The 18,475-nt window shown below is 36.0% G+C and overlaps 2 protein-coding genes, 1 long non-coding RNA gene and 1 other non-coding gene across 6 annotated transcripts; 3 read left to right on the forward strand and 1 right to left on the reverse strand.

Annotated features, from left to right (window-relative positions):
• The first annotated feature begins 1,235 nt into the window (after positions 1-1,235).
• On the forward strand, positions 1,236-5,767 carry LOC132047223 (cysteine-rich receptor-like protein kinase 42). Of its 2 annotated transcripts, XM_059438188.1 has the most exons (6): positions 1,237-2,246; positions 3,138-3,248; positions 3,351-3,701; positions 4,222-4,456; positions 4,555-4,699; positions 5,085-5,767. In XM_059438188.1, exons 1-6 carry the CDS (start codon positions 1,511-1,513, stop codon positions 5,472-5,474), a joined length of 1,968 nt encoding a protein of 655 aa, XP_059294171.1. In that variant the 5' UTR covers positions 1,237-1,510; the 3' UTR covers positions 5,475-5,767. The 2 variants fall into 2 exon arrangements, with proteins under 2 accessions (XP_059294172.1, XP_059294171.1); XM_059438189.1 differs by lacking the exon at positions 3,138-3,248 and having other exon boundaries at positions 1,236-2,246.
• Positions 5,768-6,357: 590 nt separating this feature from the next.
• Positions 6,358-8,297, forward strand: LOC132048393 (uncharacterized). The gene is made up of 2 exons (XR_009412959.1): positions 6,358-6,545; positions 6,625-8,297. It is a non-coding gene; the product is annotated as an uncharacterized LOC132048393 (long non-coding RNA).
• LOC132048427 (U2 spliceosomal RNA) lies at positions 7,529-7,723 on the forward strand. Its single transcript, XR_009412973.1, has one exon. It is a non-coding gene; the product is annotated as a U2 spliceosomal RNA (small nuclear RNA).
• An 851-nt stretch (positions 8,298-9,148) lies between the features above and the next one.
• Positions 9,149-18,418, reverse strand: LOC132047224 (DExH-box ATP-dependent RNA helicase DExH17). 2 transcript variants are annotated; one of them, XM_059438193.1, is made up of 28 exons: positions 18,347-18,418; positions 17,829-17,910; positions 16,769-16,952; positions 16,163-16,324; positions 15,827-16,064; positions 15,705-15,738; positions 15,576-15,622; positions 15,039-15,076; positions 14,774-14,795; positions 14,455-14,667; positions 14,132-14,288; positions 14,005-14,056; positions 13,760-13,831; positions 13,632-13,681; positions 13,410-13,527; positions 13,257-13,320; positions 13,094-13,177; positions 12,893-13,018; positions 12,616-12,812; positions 12,348-12,536; positions 12,014-12,265; positions 11,857-11,906; positions 11,338-11,355; positions 11,113-11,195; positions 10,826-11,018; positions 10,469-10,506; positions 10,021-10,380; positions 9,149-9,950 (listed from the first exon to the last, which is right to left on the reverse strand). In XM_059438193.1, the coding sequence occupies exons 2-28, from the start codon at positions 17,894-17,896 to the stop codon at positions 9,388-9,390; spliced, it is 3,672 nt and encodes a 1,223-aa protein (XP_059294176.1). In that variant the 5' UTR covers positions 17,897-17,910; positions 18,347-18,418; the 3' UTR covers positions 9,149-9,387. The 2 variants fall into 2 exon arrangements, with proteins under 2 accessions (XP_059294176.1, XP_059294175.1); XM_059438192.1 differs by having other exon boundaries at positions 15,705-15,741.
• Between the last annotated feature and the right edge of the window lie 57 nt (positions 18,419-18,475).

Consider the following 18,475-nt stretch of genomic DNA (forward strand, 5'->3'; position numbering starts at 1 on the left):
TGGAGTTTAAAATTCCAATTTGACTTATATACTCCTAAGTGACAATTGAAAATGTATTTAAAATATTTTTTGAGAATCTAGTTTAAATTTATTTTTATAGAGAAAATTATGACATCCGAGTTTAATTTTGATTTTTGATTAATTAAATGAGTTCACATTCCTAAAATTTACAGTCTGTGTACATATTCATACTATGTTGGATTAGTTGCAACATGAAAAATGAGAAAGATCACCTATTATAATAATTTGAAATGCACTCATAGTGTATAGAAAAGCATGACTGCAATATATAAGATAAAAATTTAACCGTCAGTATTTGCACCAAATCAAAAACTATAATTTGAGTAGTTACAAATTGTAGCGGTAAAACATATTACTTAATTAATTGTGTAAATGAAAAACACATACTTTGCATTTATTATTTTGATGTAAATAAAAAATGTGGCTAAATTTTTAACACATATATAATACTGGAATTTCTTTATGTTGACTTCCATCTGATCATCCGACAGAGGTGTAGATCACTAGAATCTATGGACATAGGTGCAAGCTAGGAATCATTTTTTGTTTGTTTTCATTATTTTAATATTACCATGTGAATTTCGCCATTTATCATCATGTTGACAGATACAACTACTTGACTTTCATATGTTTTTACAACTACAATTATAGCTTTTGGTAGCCAAGTAATTAAGATGTCATTAGTGATGTACCATCAACTACCAATACTTGATTCTTTTTGGACAATTTTCCTGCTCTCGACATTTCATTTTAATTGTGTAATCGTTTTTCTTCTTCATCATCTATTTTTTTTTCTTGGCATCCAAGTAAGATGTCATTAGTGATGTATCAAGTAAGATGGCCAATTTGCCTTTCGACAATTCTTCTTAATTGTGTATTTTTTTTTAATGGTTTTTACTTGGGACAAAGCATGTTATTAAACTACTAGCGAGGTAGAAACTTCCTAAATCACTATTAAATGACTATGAAGGGGCCAACGCACACGATCAACCAAATAACAATTTAATTGACTATGACTTGAGTAATTAACAAGTAGTAATATTAGACATATTAGCAAGTAGGTATAGACGACCACTATTTTGACAGATTATAAGATGATTTTTTTTTTTAAAAAAAGTTATCTAGAGACTAGACAAAGACTTTGAATAGTAAAATCGTAGAAAGAGGTCCAAATTTAGCATATGGGAACGCATAAAAAGGGCACGTAGCAGACAAAGGTTGGCTGTAAGGTCCAAATCATTTTTGAACAACACTAGTCAAAAAAATTCATTTATTCGTTTCACTGCCCTCTTCTCCTCTCTTCTTCTTCCAATCTCTTAACTACCATATTTCTCTTTTCTTATTATCATCATCATAACATATCAACTACCAAAACGTAATCACATAGAGTAAGACGAAGGAGAAGTAGAACGAGACTTCTCCAATCGTCGTTCTAGTAAACTTTGTTCGCATCCAGTACAGCTTGCCAGTATCGTTTCAAAAAAACAAAATGAATTTCCCACTCCCAAAATGGATATTGATTTTCTTGGTGAATTATGCTTTAATTTGTGAAGCCGATCCTCGAATTTCAGAAGCTGGACTTGTATGTGGCACGAACAGGACAACACCAGCAATCATAATTCCACAGTTCGTTAAACTAATGGAAGTTGTTTCACAACGTGTGACAGATCATGATTGGGGTAACCATCATGTAACTTCACCAAATATTTCAATTTATGCATTAGCAAATTGTTATCAAGATCTTCCACATCAAGATTGTCTTTTATGTTACGCTGCAAGTCGAACACGACTCCCACGTTGTCTTCCTGGTAAATCAGGTCGAATATATCTTGACGGATGTTTTCTTCGTTACGATTACTATAATTTTTTCAATGAGACAACTGATGCTGCTGAAGATAAAGTTAACTGTAGTAGCTCAATTGGATTGGCTAGTGGACAAGAATTGACCACGTTAAAGGCTACTGCTGGTAATTTGATTGAAAGATTGACGGTAACAGCGGTGAATAACAGTGGTTATGCTGTGGCGCATTTGAATGGAGTTTATGGATTGGCACAATGTTGGAAAACTGTGAATAAAACAGGTTGTAGAGAATGTTTGGATAAAGCAAGTAGAGATATTAAGAGTTGTTTTCCGAATAAAGATGCTAGAGCTTTAATGGCTGGCTGTTATTTGAGATATTCTACACAGAATTTTATCAATGATCCAAATGAGGGAAGTAGTAGCGGTAAGTAATTTCTTATTCATTTTTCAATAATTTTTTTTCGTTTAATCAATAGATTTTTTGAAAATTAATGGAAATGTTGAAACCGAATTATATCTGTTTTTCTTCTTCGTTTAATCAATTGGGTTTTACTGCTAAAACAATTTTAATGCAAAAAATTACAATTTCTTGCCACTTGAAGATATTATTATGTGATTCATATACTCGCTTCCATTTTAAGTGTCCTTTTTAGACTTAGAAAATGTTTTAAACTATTTTTCCCTTTAGAAAATTTAGGGTAATTTAGTAAATTACACTACTTTGTACTTAATATTTTATTAGTTGACGTACTAATTAAAATATATTAAACGGTGGCCTGTCAAGGCGAATTTGGTTCAAGAGCACGTTTCCACTTACCTTTCATTTCTTTTTAAAATTTAAAATTTATTAAATTTTAGTAATTTTCACACAAAAATATATGTTCCATGTCAAAACTAAATGTGGCTGCATCTACCTCTGGTCAGATTTTCCTATTGCTTTACTATTTTTGGCGGTTGGTGCTTTGCTTTAATTTTGATGGCACCATTAATTACGATTTAACGTTGAAGTGCCATAAATTTCTAAAGTTTCGTGACCCTTAAATTCAAACTTTTCCTATTACAAAATTGACATTTTTGGTTGTTAAAAAAGAAAATGGTCCCTATGGCCATTTACAATTTTACCTACGTTACTTTCTGTGCCCCTCTTGAGACTTTTTAGACTTGTCTACCACAACCCCCCCCCCCCCCCACCCACCCACCACGGCCCAACCTCCCCCCCCCCCCCACCCCACCACACCAAAAAAAAAAAAAAAAAAAAAAAAACCCAAAGCCAATCATCTTTCTGCATTTTGTAATGAAATGCTCTTATTTTCAGGGCTAAGCAAAGGGGTGATAGTAGCTATCATTCTTGGAGTGACAGCTTTCACCATGCTGGTTCTCTCTGTTGCTTACACAGCTCGTAAAAGATCACTAAGGCGAAGACGAGGTATAATCAAAAGAACAAAATAAAATAGTTTTATAACTTTACTGTTACCATTGATAACACTCAACGAACTGTATATTAATACGTACACTTGCATTGTTGCAGAACGCATGAATCTTGGCAAGATATCGAGTTCATACAACAGGTCAAGCTTGAACTATAAGTATGAAAATCTTGAGCAGGCAACAAACTATTTTGATCCCTCAACTAAAGTTGGCCAAGGAGGAAATGGTTCTGTATACAAAGGGACTCTGCCTAATGGGAAGGTTATTGCAGTCAAGAGACTGTTTTTCAATACAAGGCAATGGGTTGATGAGTTCTTCAATGAGATTAATCTCATCAATGGAATTGAACACAAAAATCTTGTCAAGTTGTTGGGTTGTAGCATTGAAGGCCCAGAGAGCCTGCTCGTGTACGAGTTTGTGACCAATAAAAGTCTAGACCAATATATATTTGGTAATTATCTGTCTTTTCTTATTCCATACAATAAAGGGTCGTTTGGTTGCTAGTTAGAGTTATGCAAGTATTAGTGCTGCAGAGTTTAGTTATTCATGTAAGTATTAGTTAATCCATCTTCTATCCTGCATAAAATAATACATAGATTCCTTAGTTATGCGGGATTATAAACTGGTAACGGAACACCATACTTGGTCTGCATAGCTACTAAAATGCTACCAAACAAGGTACTAGTTATGCTGGTTTTAATGAATAATTCACTTACTAACCAACAACCAAACGACCCCTGAGGGTAGTTAGAGATATAAAGGGCGAGTTTAGGAATTTAATTGTCAGGACGTCTTTTGGCGTAAGCCCCAAGGGAAAAAACCATGAGGCCTCAAAGGTTGGGGCAGAGCGGAAAATGCCTTGACAGTTGAACCTAAACTATGACACTGCATTGTTCTTACTTGTACATTTCTAAGTCGTTATGTAGTGACAGTCGCAGACTTCTGATTGAGTTGTTGAATTTCTGTTGTAGATAAAAACAAGGTAAAGATTCTAAGTTGGGAAGAACGTTTCCGTATTATAGTTGGAACAGCAGAAGGCATTGATTTCCTCCATAGAGGTTCGGAGATCAGAATCATCCACAGGGACATCAAGAGCTCCAATGTACTTCTTGATGAAAATCTTGAAGCGAAAATCGCTGATTTTGGGCTTGCTCGGTGTTTAGCACCTGATAAAAGCCATCTTAGCACTGGAATTGCAGGCACATTGTAAGTTAAATACTTCTTTTCACAACTTACCAACAATATTCTCTTAGTACTTGGATGGTTATTTACTTTTTTTTTTTTTTTACTTTCTTGTTGTACAGGGGATATATGGCTCCTGAATACCTCGTAAAAGGACAGCTAACAGAGAAGGCTGATGTCTACAGTTATGGGGTGCTTGTTCTTGAAATTGTTTGTGGCAGAAAAAACAGTGCCTTTGCGGAGGACTCTGGCTCTCTACTACAAACAGTAAGAATGCTCTAGATTTCTCTTTAGCATCATCATTATGATCATTGACTTTATCCTCTAGCTATAACAGTAAAGTCACAAAACCATTATTATCATATGTAAGTAACTGAATTTTACCGACTACAACAATGAAGCTACTAAACTTCACTCACTATAATGTCAAAATAAAACTGTTATAGTGGGCGGAGTTCAGTGAGTTTACTATCATAGTGGGTAATATTTTGTTAATTTGATGTGACAGTGAGCAAAGTTGGTCACTCAAGTTAGTGCCTAAGGAATAGTTTTGTGACTTTACTATTATAATGAGTGGAATTCAGTTGCAATACGCGAAAATTAACCTTGTCTAGAATAAATTGAAATAAGTATATTGTCTTTTTGGTTTCAGGTGTGGAAACTCTACAGAGCAAATCAGGTCACTGAAGCTTTAGATCCTCTCTTGAAAGGTGAATTTCCAGCAGAAGAGGCATCAAAGGTCCTAAAAGTGGGGCTGTTGTGCACTCAAGCTTCAGTCGCTTTAAGACCATCAATGAGTGAAGTTGTCCAAATGTTAACGTGTGAGGATTATCAAATACCAGAACCATGCCAACCACCTTTCCTGAATTCAAGTTTATTAGCTGGCGGTTCTATCAAATCCACCATAAGAAGTTTAGTCTCAAACCCACACTTTAAACTTGATGAGTCATCATCTTATAATACTAATACTACAGGGTCCTCTAGTATGCAAAGCTCATCAACTGGACCACATAGAAGTGATGAATTCCTTTTAAAAGAGTGAAAATAGGAAATAAGTGCAAGGACAAAAAAGTCGGAAATTTTGCAGTATATTTTTTGTACAGTTATGAAATAGTAGTGCATTTGTATGATTTATTTTGGATTTGTTGCTGTGTAATGATACAAAAAGGTGTAGACAGGAGCAGAGCGACATATATCGTTTTCGAAGAGTTGTGCGAAGTGCTTAAAGCTAATCCGTTTGTCCTAACTTTTTGTCACTATAAATTATGTGGATATGGACGGTTCATTTGGACCCCATTTTGAGCTATTAAATGCCGACTAATTCATTATCCTCAACCACCTGCTTTTGTGGGTCTAATTATAATCGAGCTAAAATCTATTACGTATTGACTTGAAAGTATTTGCTACCCAAGAATATATTTTGTAAGAGATTTAAGGAGACAATTCTTTTTTGTCCTTATTCGTTTTGAAGGGTAGCTCTTATGAGACAATTAATATTTAGCTTATTTGCGTAGTTTTATTCCGGAACTCAATTACATTATGTTTATTTGTGATTTTAAATCAAGAGTAAAAATATCAAAATTAATATATGAGATGTTTTTAATAATTTGAGAAATCTCAGAGGGTTAACTGACGTATAGTTTACAACTCGATTACCTAATGCGCCATCGCTCTACCTTTCTCCACTTAAATACCGATTATTGTATGGCAAGATTCTAACTCATGATGTGTGCCTGACCCATAAGCGCCTGACCCATATATCATGCGCTTTACTTTTATCACTAGTCCTAAGCCCTGAGGCAATAGCTGAGAAACTATAAGTTTATCATTAAAATGAAGTAAATGAATATTTTATGGTGAAAATGATTTTTGAAGAAGACTTGAGAAAATCTATTAATAAGTTGACATGTCGTGAGAATGAAATATAATAATATATGCAATTCGGCTGATAAGCGCTTGCGGTCGAAGGACCATAGCATTAGCAGTTGGGACTTCACTATCTTTGGACCAAACGATCCTCAAATGTCAACTAAAAACCTGCCACATAAAATAGCTCACAAACATAACAAAACAGAGTGGACACTCAATGTTCTTTGGCTGCCTGGAAATAAAGGTGAGGTGAATTAACATCACGTGGTCTTTTCTCTATTAATTTATTTCCTTTTTTCTTTAATTAAATTATAAAACTGCAGGTTCCCTCTTTGGTTTCTTCAAGAACCTCTCGTGGAGCATGGTATGGATGTTTGCGTAATTGCATTAGCTGCCTAATGTTACATCGTTCTTTTAATTGTCTTAACATACTGCTAGAAATATTTGGCCTACTACTTCTCCAGCTATAAGACCATCTGAAGACCCCAATCTTATAGATAAGCCCACGTGATCTTTGCCTGAGTTAGTTGTTAATTGTTATGTCAAGCTTGATTAGTTAGCTGCTTAGTCAATAGTTAGTTATCTAAGATATTTTCAGAGGTCGGTTAGTGCCTTTATATATTGTACAGCTCATTATTTGTAAAGCAGTTAATATGAAATGAAGAAAACAATTTCCCCCTTATTCCTTTCTCTAAAATTCCTTCTCTGTTTCATCAATTCGACCTGAGTTTTGGATTTTAACACATACTCATGACAAACGAGTATGATATGAATTACATACTGCAATTATATTCTCCAAGATACACTACAAGTTTAAATTTAAAAAAAGAAAAAAGAAAAAAAGGCTAGAAGTACCTTTGCCTGATACACACATTATCCATATAGGATCTTTTGGAAGTTATTAGAGAAAGTTTAGACATCGAGCTAGTTTGGAAGGTTTCAAATTTCGTATTACAGCAATGAATGAATCTTTTAGGGATCTGCAGTACCACAATGAAGTGAAATAAGCATTAGTAGTTAGGCATCAGGAAATACTCGAATCATCCACTGAGGTGTTCATTCTCATGTTAGGCAGACTCCGATACATATGAAGCCAAGTGCTTTACACTTCAGAGAGAGCAACGGGAATGTTTTCTGTATAGTCTATTTCATCCCACATCGGGAAGAGCTAATGCGTAGATAGCCACTAACTGCTATAAAAATTGAGGCCCATTCTTCTTTAAAAGCATACCTTTCTCGGCCTTTTGGCTAAGATCAAGTGTAGTATCTGTTCTTATTAGTTTAATATCTGATATGTGAGCCATTGATTCACATGATATTAACTCAATTTTTTAAGGGGAGAGTCCATTAAGGTAGCTTGCTACTTGGGCTTTCACGTGTTGCCCATGCGTTGCACTGCTGCTTGGGCCTGGCGCACCCCACCAAATCTAGTCCAACATTTATGGGTAATGTCTGATATCTGCTTCTCTACTCAGTTGATGTGATATTTTACTTGGTTGGTTGGCCCTTATTTTAAGATTTCTGACCCAGCTTACAAAAATATTTTCGTGTTTAACATAACATTTGTAGTGAAATTTCACCAGCATTGAGCTAAAGTGCAATTACTGTTATTCTTGATGTTATACAAATCACAAACTATATACCCTTACTTAGCTCTCTTTATACTTCATTCAATCATTTTTAACACAGGAAATAAACAAATAGTGATCCAGTAGCGGGGAAGGGGCCTAGAAGTGCCTACTACTACACCACACACACTTGGCTCTACACATTTTACAGAGCTAACCCCTGTCCAGTGCCCGGCAGAGCTAAGGGGCTTTTGCTCTTTTAAGTAATCTTCCTATAAATTTGACAAGATGTTAGTTATTTGCCTAGTTCGTACGGCTCCTAGATAATTCACTTCGATGTGACGAATACTAGAACATATTCTTCAATGGGTTGCTAAGTTAAATTGGATATGTCTAAGTTCTATTAAAGCAAACAATGTTGACAATCATCACAGCTATGACCAACTATTTGCACTGTATGCATCTATTGGCTAGTAGTGTTAAGCTTTTGTTGGCTCGTAGTGTTAAGCCTCATAGATTATGGAAGGAGAGAACTTCATGATTGCAGTTAACAAACCTACAATCTGCTTCGTAATAGCCACATGCCCCAGCCATGGGTCTAATAGTAAGAGCACAACTTATGATGTGTTTGATTAGGCTCACGTCACAGGCTTAAACGCTGTTGCATACAAATGCTTGGTATTAAGTGGAGAAGGGTAGAGTAGCGGACCCATTAACCATCAAGTTTCCAACCGTGCGTCACAGGTTCTCGAGAATTTCTAGGTTATAACAATTGCCAGCCCAAGAAAAGGGAATTTCTCCAGCTCGAAAGCACTAAATATCACTAGGCAGACAATAAAACACAAAACATATTCATGCTAAAGTCTAAACCCACATATGCTAGGCTCAGTTATAAAATTTCAAAAGCATTACATTTCCCAGTGAAAACTATCCTCAGAAAATTCAAATGTTATCTGAAACGGAAAGAAACACTAAAATATTCTGTTACATTCCTTAATAAAAAAGAAGTATACTCAAGTAACATTTTAAATCAATATTGTTCATTTAAAATGATAGAATCTAAACGAAAACGTATGCATAGCCTCAGAACAGTTGAAAAGCAGTACAGCTATGATCCACTATTAGATGTCGAGCTTAACTTCTATACACTTCATATATATAATTTCTTTTACGCTTTGAGATCATCGAAATGATAACTACAAGTCCATAAAAGTGGGATTTTCTTTTCCCTTTGCTAATAGAAAGTGGGAACAGTAACCTTGAAAATAAGTATAGTCACTTGGTATAACAAGTTAAAATACATGGATATTGTAAAATTTCATATATATCATAAATCGCATGAAAATACAGATTCTTCTGAAAGAACATTACTGTGGAGATTAGTTAACTAAGCAAAGGAGACCAAACAAATTTCTCAGCTAATTTTTTACTTCTACCTCCTAGAGTAATATCTCATTATCGTTCTCAATATAGCTGACAGAGCAAGTAATTTGATTCAACATACTAAATCAAACATGCTTACTCAAACAGAAACGTAAAAATGCTTTTAAACCCAAGAAAGGAATTTGCTTGGTTGATTTCTCCCACTTGTACTGAAGAAGTGCACTGTTGTTCCTGGAAGCTTGGAGAACGTAGTGGATATCCAACTTTATTCATTATAAAGTAAGCATCTGCAGGTGACAACAATCTTGATCCTTCCTCGGCATCTTTTCTTGAGGTCTCCAAAGAAAGATCAGTTTTTTCACCTGTACCTCTTGTGTATCCATGAAGAGTTAGATCCTCAACCTCTTTAATTTGTTTAATTGCATTTCCTTTTGTCTTCACAGGCTCAAGATCCATAGTAACTGCTGCATTTTCCGCAACTTTTGTTGTTGTCGTCTCTTGAAAGCCAAAGATGGCAGAATTATGCTGAGGTTGGTGAATTATGAAGGTTTCATTGGACATACTGAGTAACTTGGGTTCTGTGTTCTTCACATTCTCAAAGCTGTGGAAGATCTTAGAATCCATAGGCTTATACTCGAATATCATTTCCTCAGCCATTGTTTCAGATGGAACACTCCCAGTTTCAAAGGAAAAGTTACCTAGAACAATATAATTTGATGTCAGCCTGCATATAATCTATAAATATTAGTACCAAGGACTGTATATTACCTGTGTCACTAGCCAGGTAAATGGCATTAGAGACGTGATGGCTATATGGTCTCTCATCTTTGTTAGAAAGTGGTCTATTATCTTCTAGATCGATATATTCTGCAGATTGAATGTCCATGCTGTGACATGGAACTTTGGTTCTTCTCACTTCTTCATATACTCCTACCTCATTCTCAACAAGACGCTGCTTCTCGCGAGTGCGCTTTCTGATGAGATTCAAAGTCTCTAATGATGGTGAGCATGTACCTCTCAGTGAGGTCAAAGCAGGGAGGTTTTTAGCCTTTTCACGTATATGGTCAAATATAGTCTTTTCGTTTATGATTCTGCATTCATCATCTTCAATCGCAGCAGCAGGTATCGCTTCATTGATGTATATAGCGGCAGAAGTCAGTGGCACATTGACATACATAAAACAGTAACACATTTAAGGTAGAACTTAAATTGCTACCTTCGTCTAGATCTTCGTCTATTAGCTTGAAACTGGGCCTGATAACAGAAAACAAAAGCCAGTTAGTATTCAGTGTGGAAGGGGATTCAACCTGTCAATACATGTAAAAGAGAATGATAGAATCTGGATCCTTCTGTTTCCCCAAAACAGACACCACAGAATTATTTCATATGGTCCCATCAAATACAGTAGGAATTTGCTAAAAGTTTAAACTTGCCACTCCTATATGAGGTAATATCTAATATGACACCCCTAATCCAAATAAGAAACAGAAACTACAAAAGTTAGCAGTCATATTGTCAATCATCATGGTTATCATATACCTTACATCCATTAAAAGGAAAAGTTAGCTCTCACATGTCTGAGCTCCTATCAGCTTCAGTTAAACTGTGAGACACTTGGCATGAAGCTTGAACTGCATCCTCTGTGTCCTCTATGATGCAGACATCATTGTTCTGGAAGGAAGAGGGTTGCTTGGTTCTGTACTTCATCACAAAATTATGGTCCATCTCCTTTATCAATAAAATCTTTTGATGGAGATCAACACCAACTGCAGAAAAATGATGTGATCTGGTCACATAAAACTCAAGGGGCACAGGAGTACACATAAATGAAACTACAGATAGAATGTGTGAGGAGTTAACTAAATTCATTAAATATCAGATCTGCTTTAACAGTCAGCTTCCCTTGCTGAGGACTTGGCACCATAACTGTCTTGCTATAAGGGCTGTAAAAGAATCCAAAACATCAGTGCAGAGCACTACTAAATATGCATTAACTCAAAAGAATTTCATGAATGATAATCTAGTTGGTTGTTTAGCAGTTTCTCAGGCCTTATTTGGAAATGAGGACCAAGCTTCTAAGAGTACCTAGGAAAGTCATCCACCCTGCAGCAAGAAAAAATAAATCAAGTCATTCGAACGGCTAAAGAATCTTAAAGAGAAACTTGACACTAAGGTAATAAGTTGAACAGCCAAAGCAAATCATTAAGAAGGCGTCAAACGTATGACTAGTCGACGTAGATGCTGGACACCTAGAAATTTGAACTAATATAGAAATGCTTCAAAAATGTTAATAATTGTTGGAAACCTTCTTTCTTTTTTCTTTTCAAGAAAAATAATACAACAACAACATACCGAGTGAGATCCCACAAGTGGGGTCTAGGGAGGGTAGGATGTATACAGACCTTACCCCTGCCTTTCTGGGGCAGAGAGGCTCAAAAGACCCTTGGCTCAAAGAAAGGAAATTCAAGAAAAATATTGAAATTCTAAATTTGAACTGATATAAACATGCTTTGAAATGTTCATATTTTGTTGGGAAACTTTTCTCTTTTTCAAGAAAAATGATGGCATTTTAAAGCGCCCACTTTATCTTTAAGAATCTATTACCTTATTTTCTCATGAAACAGAACGAGATTATCTTCTTCGATGCCAACCACCTATCAGAAAATTTTCAACTGAATGTCATTGAGTAAATTCTACAACAAAATAAGTGTGAAATGTAACAAATCGCACGCAGGCGAATTGTTCCCTATAATTACCATACCATATCAGCATAATGTCGTTTAGTTGTTTGCACAGGTTGTGACAGCCTAGTCAGTGTTACCATAACCTTGGACTTCCCTTGCCTTTGCCTCTCAATTTCCTCAAACCTCATCTCAACTTCTGGGGGTAATGATAGTAATGACTCCTTTATATGATTCCCGAAAGGATATTTTCTGCCAGTGACCATCTCTATTTTCCTTGGATCTGCCTCAGAGAGTGAGACAAATGATTTTACTCCCATTGAATGCAGTGCCTATGCAGGAAGATAAGTCTACATCATGAGAAACCTTAGGAATCCCAAAGCATGGACTATCAGATCAATATAAACCACAAACCTTTGCTGTCACCATTCCAATACCAGGTAATTGTTTCAGCACGTATGGACTGTCATCCCAGACCTTTTGATACAAAGATTTGGTTAGAAGTGCTGAACTCAAAGCCCCTCGATAGTTCTTCCTGTATACGAAATACTCTTTCATGCACTTCGCAATTCTATAGCCATTTGCACAGATAGAGTTCATGTCCTACATCATTGGAAGACAATTAGCCCATAGCAATGTTCTTGGCGCATGGTAATATAACACATGAACTTGATGACGAAACCTGGTTAAGGGATAAATCATGGACTAAAGGGTCCCCCGTTAGGCAGTCATTTGCCAAAACAAATATTTTCTCTTCTCTGGTTTGGACACGCTTTTTTCTTTTCCCTTTGTCCCCAATGATGTGGAAGCGTAGCCGATTGTCTTTATCAATGTTTATGTCATTCAGGAGCTTCTTCTCATTGCGCCTCAGTTGTATCCCTTCAGTTTACAGGCAAGTGAGATATAACAGCTGTTGTAATTACTCAAAACATTTCAATTTGTGGAGTATGAGAAGATACAGGCAAGTTCCTCAGCACGGCAAATAATTTGAAGTGCATTCTCTATGCTACAGTTTCCAGGGGCTTGCATGATGTGCTTCATTGTGTCGAATTTCAGATAATATTTCGTCATCAATTTTCCAGGTTCTGCATATACAAGAGGCAGAAATTTAGATTTCCAACATGGATATTAGACTATACTGCATTCTGAAATCTCCATACCGAGAGGCTTTAAGAGGAAACCATCTTCATCTGTCCAAATCAATTGATACCTTGACAACTCATTTACATTCTGAACACAAATATCTGGAATATATTTTAAGTGAGCACATATGGCTAAATAAGCTTGAAAGAAATTCATAGTTTCCCAATGTCATTTTATCACCTTGCATATGCCGCTCTAAACGGTCGCCAGTTAGCCCTTTCTTTACTCCATATTTCTCTGGATTCTATAATTTGACTGAAAATTGTTAGGAATAAATTTTACAGAAATTACAGATAGATCATGTTCTCCATTTATCAGCTCAGGATTCTATACCTTTTTTATTCTTACATACAAATATGAGCATTTCATCCATTCAATTGCTCCTGTTATATCTGACACGGTCAGCTGAACAATCTCTGCTGTTAGGTGCTCTGTAACACATGGAAGCAATCTAAAGTGAAAGAAAACCACGTCAGCTTTTTGGTAGGACAGTCCTTTTTGCATGCACCCAAGATCAGAAAGCATCACTAACTAACAAGAGGAATAATTACATACTGTGATTCCACCAATTCACATCCACTTAATAAATTCTCGTACAAGTGAACCTGAAAGGGATCAGGTAGGAAAATTAGCAGCAATGATCAAGAGAAGCACAGCAGATTATCCACAATTAGAAGACTCACAGTTTCTTTTCTGGTCATGATTACGACCATTCCTGTGTCATCAAACGGTGGTCGACCTGCTCTTCCTGACATCTGCAATAGTTGGACAATATATAGCTCTTATTTGGAACTAAGAATAATATAATTTAGTCGTAGGTTTTTCCGAGTGGGGACAAAATCATCTCTGAATGCTAGACATAGAGTACAATTTTGTATTGCAGAATACAAATGACTTAGCAGAGGAACCCCAGGGATGAGTAGCGTGCCTGCAGGACGGTTGATCTGTCATATTCCATGTAAATCCCTTTTTCCTTATTGCTGGAAAGAACATGATACAATTACAAAGATGACATGCGACTGATAAACAAATTAGATAATTGCCGGTTGACATACAAGTACTGAGTTGATTTAATCACAACAGTATGTGCTGGTAGATTAATTCCATGGGCAAGAGTATTTGTAGTGCACAGCACTTGAATATCACCATTTAGAAAGAGGCCTTCAATGAGGTTGCGGTCATTCATGGAAAGACCGCCATTGTGATAACCAACTGCACAACACAGATAATCAATAATCTGCAGGGTCTATGCTCAATACACCTACATGTTCAACCTCCCACCCCAAAGGAAAAGAGAGTGATAAAATGAAAAAACACATTTTTGTTTCAATATGGGGTCTGATAGGGCCGCAACGAAAGGTAGGAGGATAGTACATACCACCAAAAGGGATATAAGACTGCATTTGTTTGTCACTACATGATAGTGAAGCTTCCCTCAACCGTTCCTGTTGTTCTCTGCTTTTGATGAAAGGATTTGAATGACCAAAGGTCATTGCTGTCTGAGAGAGCTGTTGTGCTGCCTCTTGTGCTCCTTTTCTGGTTGAGCAAAAAACTAGAGCTGATTTTCCTCTAGAATGTTGCATGAGAATATCTGTACAAATTCTCATGCTTAGTGCTAGACATTGTATAGAACATAGTGAAGGAGTATAAATTGAAAGTAGGAGGTATATGATGTCACAACTAGCTTCTATGCTTACCAAAGACATAGTTCTGTAGGCGCTGGAAAAGAAAATCAAACAATATCGTCAAGATATGTTCTTTGAAACTGGTAATGTTATTAAGAGGTATTTCAAGGTGTAATAATGAAAATCACTAGCCATCCCGTAAAAAAGATTCTAAACTTGACATAGCAAGACATGAAATTGGATAGGAGGAGGGAGACATCCAAAACTTTTAGCCGTTGAAGGGGGTAAGAGAGGCATAAACAGAAAACTGAAAAAGAAAAGCCAACAAACAACATACCTTTTCAAATAGAAAGTCATTCTTCGCCGGAGTGTATCCTGCAGACAAGGGGTTGGCAATGCAGAACTTATAAGAAGTTAAGGCAGTGGTTACCCGGAGACATGTCAATGCACATCCTACAAAGGCGCTTAATACATCTCATAGGAATTATACCGACATGTGTGACTCAGTTTCCTCACTGTACTTCCCTCTCATTTTATCAGAAAGTATCCTCTCTCCCAAGTACTTTGTCATTTACTTGGCATTTGGTTCACAATATTGTCCAACTCAAAGATCTAACTAGGACCTGCTTTAATATTTTTTTGTTTGAACTCAGTTTTACACTTCCATTTTTTTTTTTTAGGTTTTACATTTACTATATTATAAATTCAAACTCCCAAGCATAGCCTGCCCACCTTCCTAACTAATACCAAGCAATGCGGATTTTAACTCTAGATCTTAAAACTGCGAAAAGTCAAAAAAATGACACCTATTTTGAGTTAGGGTGTAACCAGGACTGAATCAAATAAAATATCCATCATAAGGATAAGTAAATACCAAAAACTTTGGTAGTCAACTTCACGGGTCTCATTTCTTCCCCAAACCTGCATATTGGACAGTGTCATATAGAATTAAAGTGACACTTCCTTTGATCAATAAAAAGATGCAATATATATTGAATCCTACCTTTTTACTCCTTGCCTGGGGACCATGAGCCATTCTGCTGCATAAAGCGAGACTTACAATCAAACTACTATATCAGCGATTAAAATAAAAGGTTGGCTTGTTTGAACTGTCTCGAAATTTACCAAGGTCATCAATGTTGGGAATGGTTGCAGAAACCGCTAAAAAACGGACATTAGCTAGAGCACTTGATTTCAGTTCAGTTTTGCGAGAAAGCATTTTAATTCTACTGACAATTGCCTCCAAAGCTGCTCCACGAGGATCATTCAACAAATGGACTTCATCAATTAGCACCAATGCAATATCACCAAAAAAGCTCAGGCCTCCATCTTTTATGCGATAACGAGTCACAGCATCAAACTTCTGCAGAAAAATAGAAAATTCAAGGACGAACACATAGTTAGACAAGAAACCAAAAAAAAAAAAAAAATGTGATGGCTGGTTTTCATCTATAGTCTGACCTCAGGAGTGGTAAGAATTACATCGGCGTCCTGTATATCACTGATTTTGTAGTACTCATTGTCCCCTGTCAGTTCCAAGCAATTTATCCCCCATGAACCAAGCTTCTGGTTCCAATTACGAAGCTTCTCTTGTACCAATGCTTTTGAGGGTGCAACATATATCTATATATCAGAAGAAAAAAGGAGGCTGCAGTAGTGTTAAATGACTAAAAGATGATGAAAATTTCCAATGGCTACATAATCGTCTTTGCACGGGCAGGAGTAGGCAAAAATGGCAAACATCGTTGTGAATGTCCTGACTGACATATGCAATTTGAAACAATATATCAATCTACAGGACGTGAGTAGGAATGACCAATAAAAGCGTGCATTATTGAGGTGCGCTAACTCTTTCATCCCAAAAGATGATCCTTTCGGTGCTTGGAAATGTTAGATAAAAAGTTGTCGCAAAAAGAGAGTCGGAAATAAGCTGGAAGTATGAAATAAAATATACAAGGCATGCAGTTAAGGCATCATAAATGAAAGTTTTCCAGCACATTTCAATGGATCATTCTCCTTGAAATTGCAAATTCGGTTATCTTGCGCAAAACATGGATAGAAACTTACAGTCTTCAGAGACCCCTTTACGTGAATAAATTTTCCCTCTCTTGAGATAAACCTTGAGAGAAGCCTCAAAATGCATAGTTCAAAAAGCACTGTTTTCCCACTTCCTGTTGGTGCTGAGATTACCATGTTCACATCCGACAGGAAACAAGCAGGAAAGCATTCGCTCTGCAGCGAGTTAAAATATCTGCATGTAGAAACAACAGTACTTAAAACACCACCAACTACTTTGGGATACTAAAGAATGTAATACAGTGATAGCCTAGCGCAGATGTGAAGCTGCTGATCAAACAGTCATCTCGACAGTTTGATTTTGAGGCATTTCTAGGAGTCTGGAAACGGTGTACATGCTCCGTGGCTAGTCTATGTGTAGCAGCTTCTTAAATGATTTATGTTACAACAAAAATAATTACTACGCCTCAACCCTAAACTAGTTGAGATCAGTATACGATTCCTTTATGTATCTCATTCCACCCATTTGGACTCTTTTCATTCAAATACTCAATTACTTATCTCTAAAAAAGGGAAATTTTCAAAAATATACAGCCCAATATAAAATATTACAGCACGTAGCCCAATATACAATTTAATACAACATTACACAATATTATACAACATTACACCTAGGGGAAAAGCATTATACATAATGTATCAACCTTGTATAAAAGTGTATAAAGGTGTTTATACACAAATATGGGCTTAACCGGGTAACAAACTCAAAATATGGGCTATGTGGCACAAAATATTTTCTCCCAGTAGACATAGAGCGTAATTTTTCCCCAAAATAATTAATCGATCTCTATACTAAGAGGTTCCCTATATCCCAATTTTATCCCTACACGTGCATACAAATTTTGACGCTAAGAGAGTATTTAACTTTTTCATTTCAAGGATTCCAATACAATAAGCACACTTGAGCATTCAATTGACAGTATCGTTGACTAACGGAAGCCTTACTAAAATTTTACACAAAATATCTCAGACAAACAATAAAATATCTTAGAACTCGAATACACAAAAGCGCATAGAAATTGGATTGATAGGATACTGAAAAGAGTAGTACCTGAAACTGAAAGTTGAACGGAAAACAGGAGGCAAGTCCAACACAGACTTAAGCGCAAATCCATCCATGATTATCTAATTTCCTGATAATCAAATACATTATCAAAAACACATTATTATTATCACAATCATCATTCCTCGATATGAATTACAGGCTGCTGAATTGATCTAAATAATGTAAGGATGAAAATTACAAAGCATTAACTGGAATATTTATGGCTGTATCCCTTTTAATTGATATATTACCTCTTTTAAATATCTGAAACCGACAACATTATGAAATACATTAGAAAAAACAGATAATCGAAATCACATTACATTATTACTGATCACAGTCATCATTCGCTGATATGGATTACAGGCTACTGAATTGATCTAGTCATGTAAGTATGAAAAATCACAAAGCATTAACCGGAATATTTATGCTTGTAACTTTTTTCATAGATATATTACCTTTTTTTTTTTACTTTAAAATATCTGAAACTAACAACATTATGAAATACTTACTTCGTATTGTACCGTCACAATGGGAGAAAACTGAATATTTCAACTCAACTCAGAATTCTACTGTGAGAAAATTCAGTGATCACTGTGAGTTCGATGAGAATAAAATGAGGCTAATTCGAAATTGGTGCCGATTTAAATTGG

Source organism: Lycium ferocissimum, chromosome 2 (genome assembly GCF_029784015.1).
Source record: "Lycium ferocissimum isolate CSIRO_LF1 chromosome 2, AGI_CSIRO_Lferr_CH_V1, whole genome shotgun sequence".
Taxonomy (NCBI): domain Eukaryota; kingdom Viridiplantae; phylum Streptophyta; class Magnoliopsida; order Solanales; family Solanaceae; genus Lycium; species Lycium ferocissimum.

Coding starts and splice junctions, on each gene's coding strand:
- LOC132047223 (XM_059438188.1), top strand. CDS start 1,511: ATGAATTTCCCACTCCCAAAATGGATATTGATTTTCTTGGTGAATTAT. Junction 2,247..3,137: donor AAATGAGGGAAGTAGTAGCG/GTAAGTAATTTC, acceptor TCTTATTTTCAG/GGCTAAGCAAAGGGGTGATA. Junction 4,700..5,084: donor CTGGCTCTCTACTACAAACA/GTAAGAATGCTC, acceptor TTTTGGTTTCAG/GTGTGGAAACTCTACAGAGC.
- LOC132047224 (XM_059438192.1), bottom strand. CDS start 17,896: ATGGATGGATTTGCGCTTAAGTCTGTGTTGGACTTGCCTCCTGTTTTC. Junction 13,528..13,631: donor TGTGAATTGGTGGAATCACA/GTATGTAATTAT, acceptor CTTTCACTTTAG/ATTGCTTCCATGTGTTACAG. Junction 13,321..13,409: donor TGTATGTAAGAATAAAAAAG/GTATAGAATCCT, acceptor GTCAAATTATAG/AATCCAGAGAAATATGGAGT.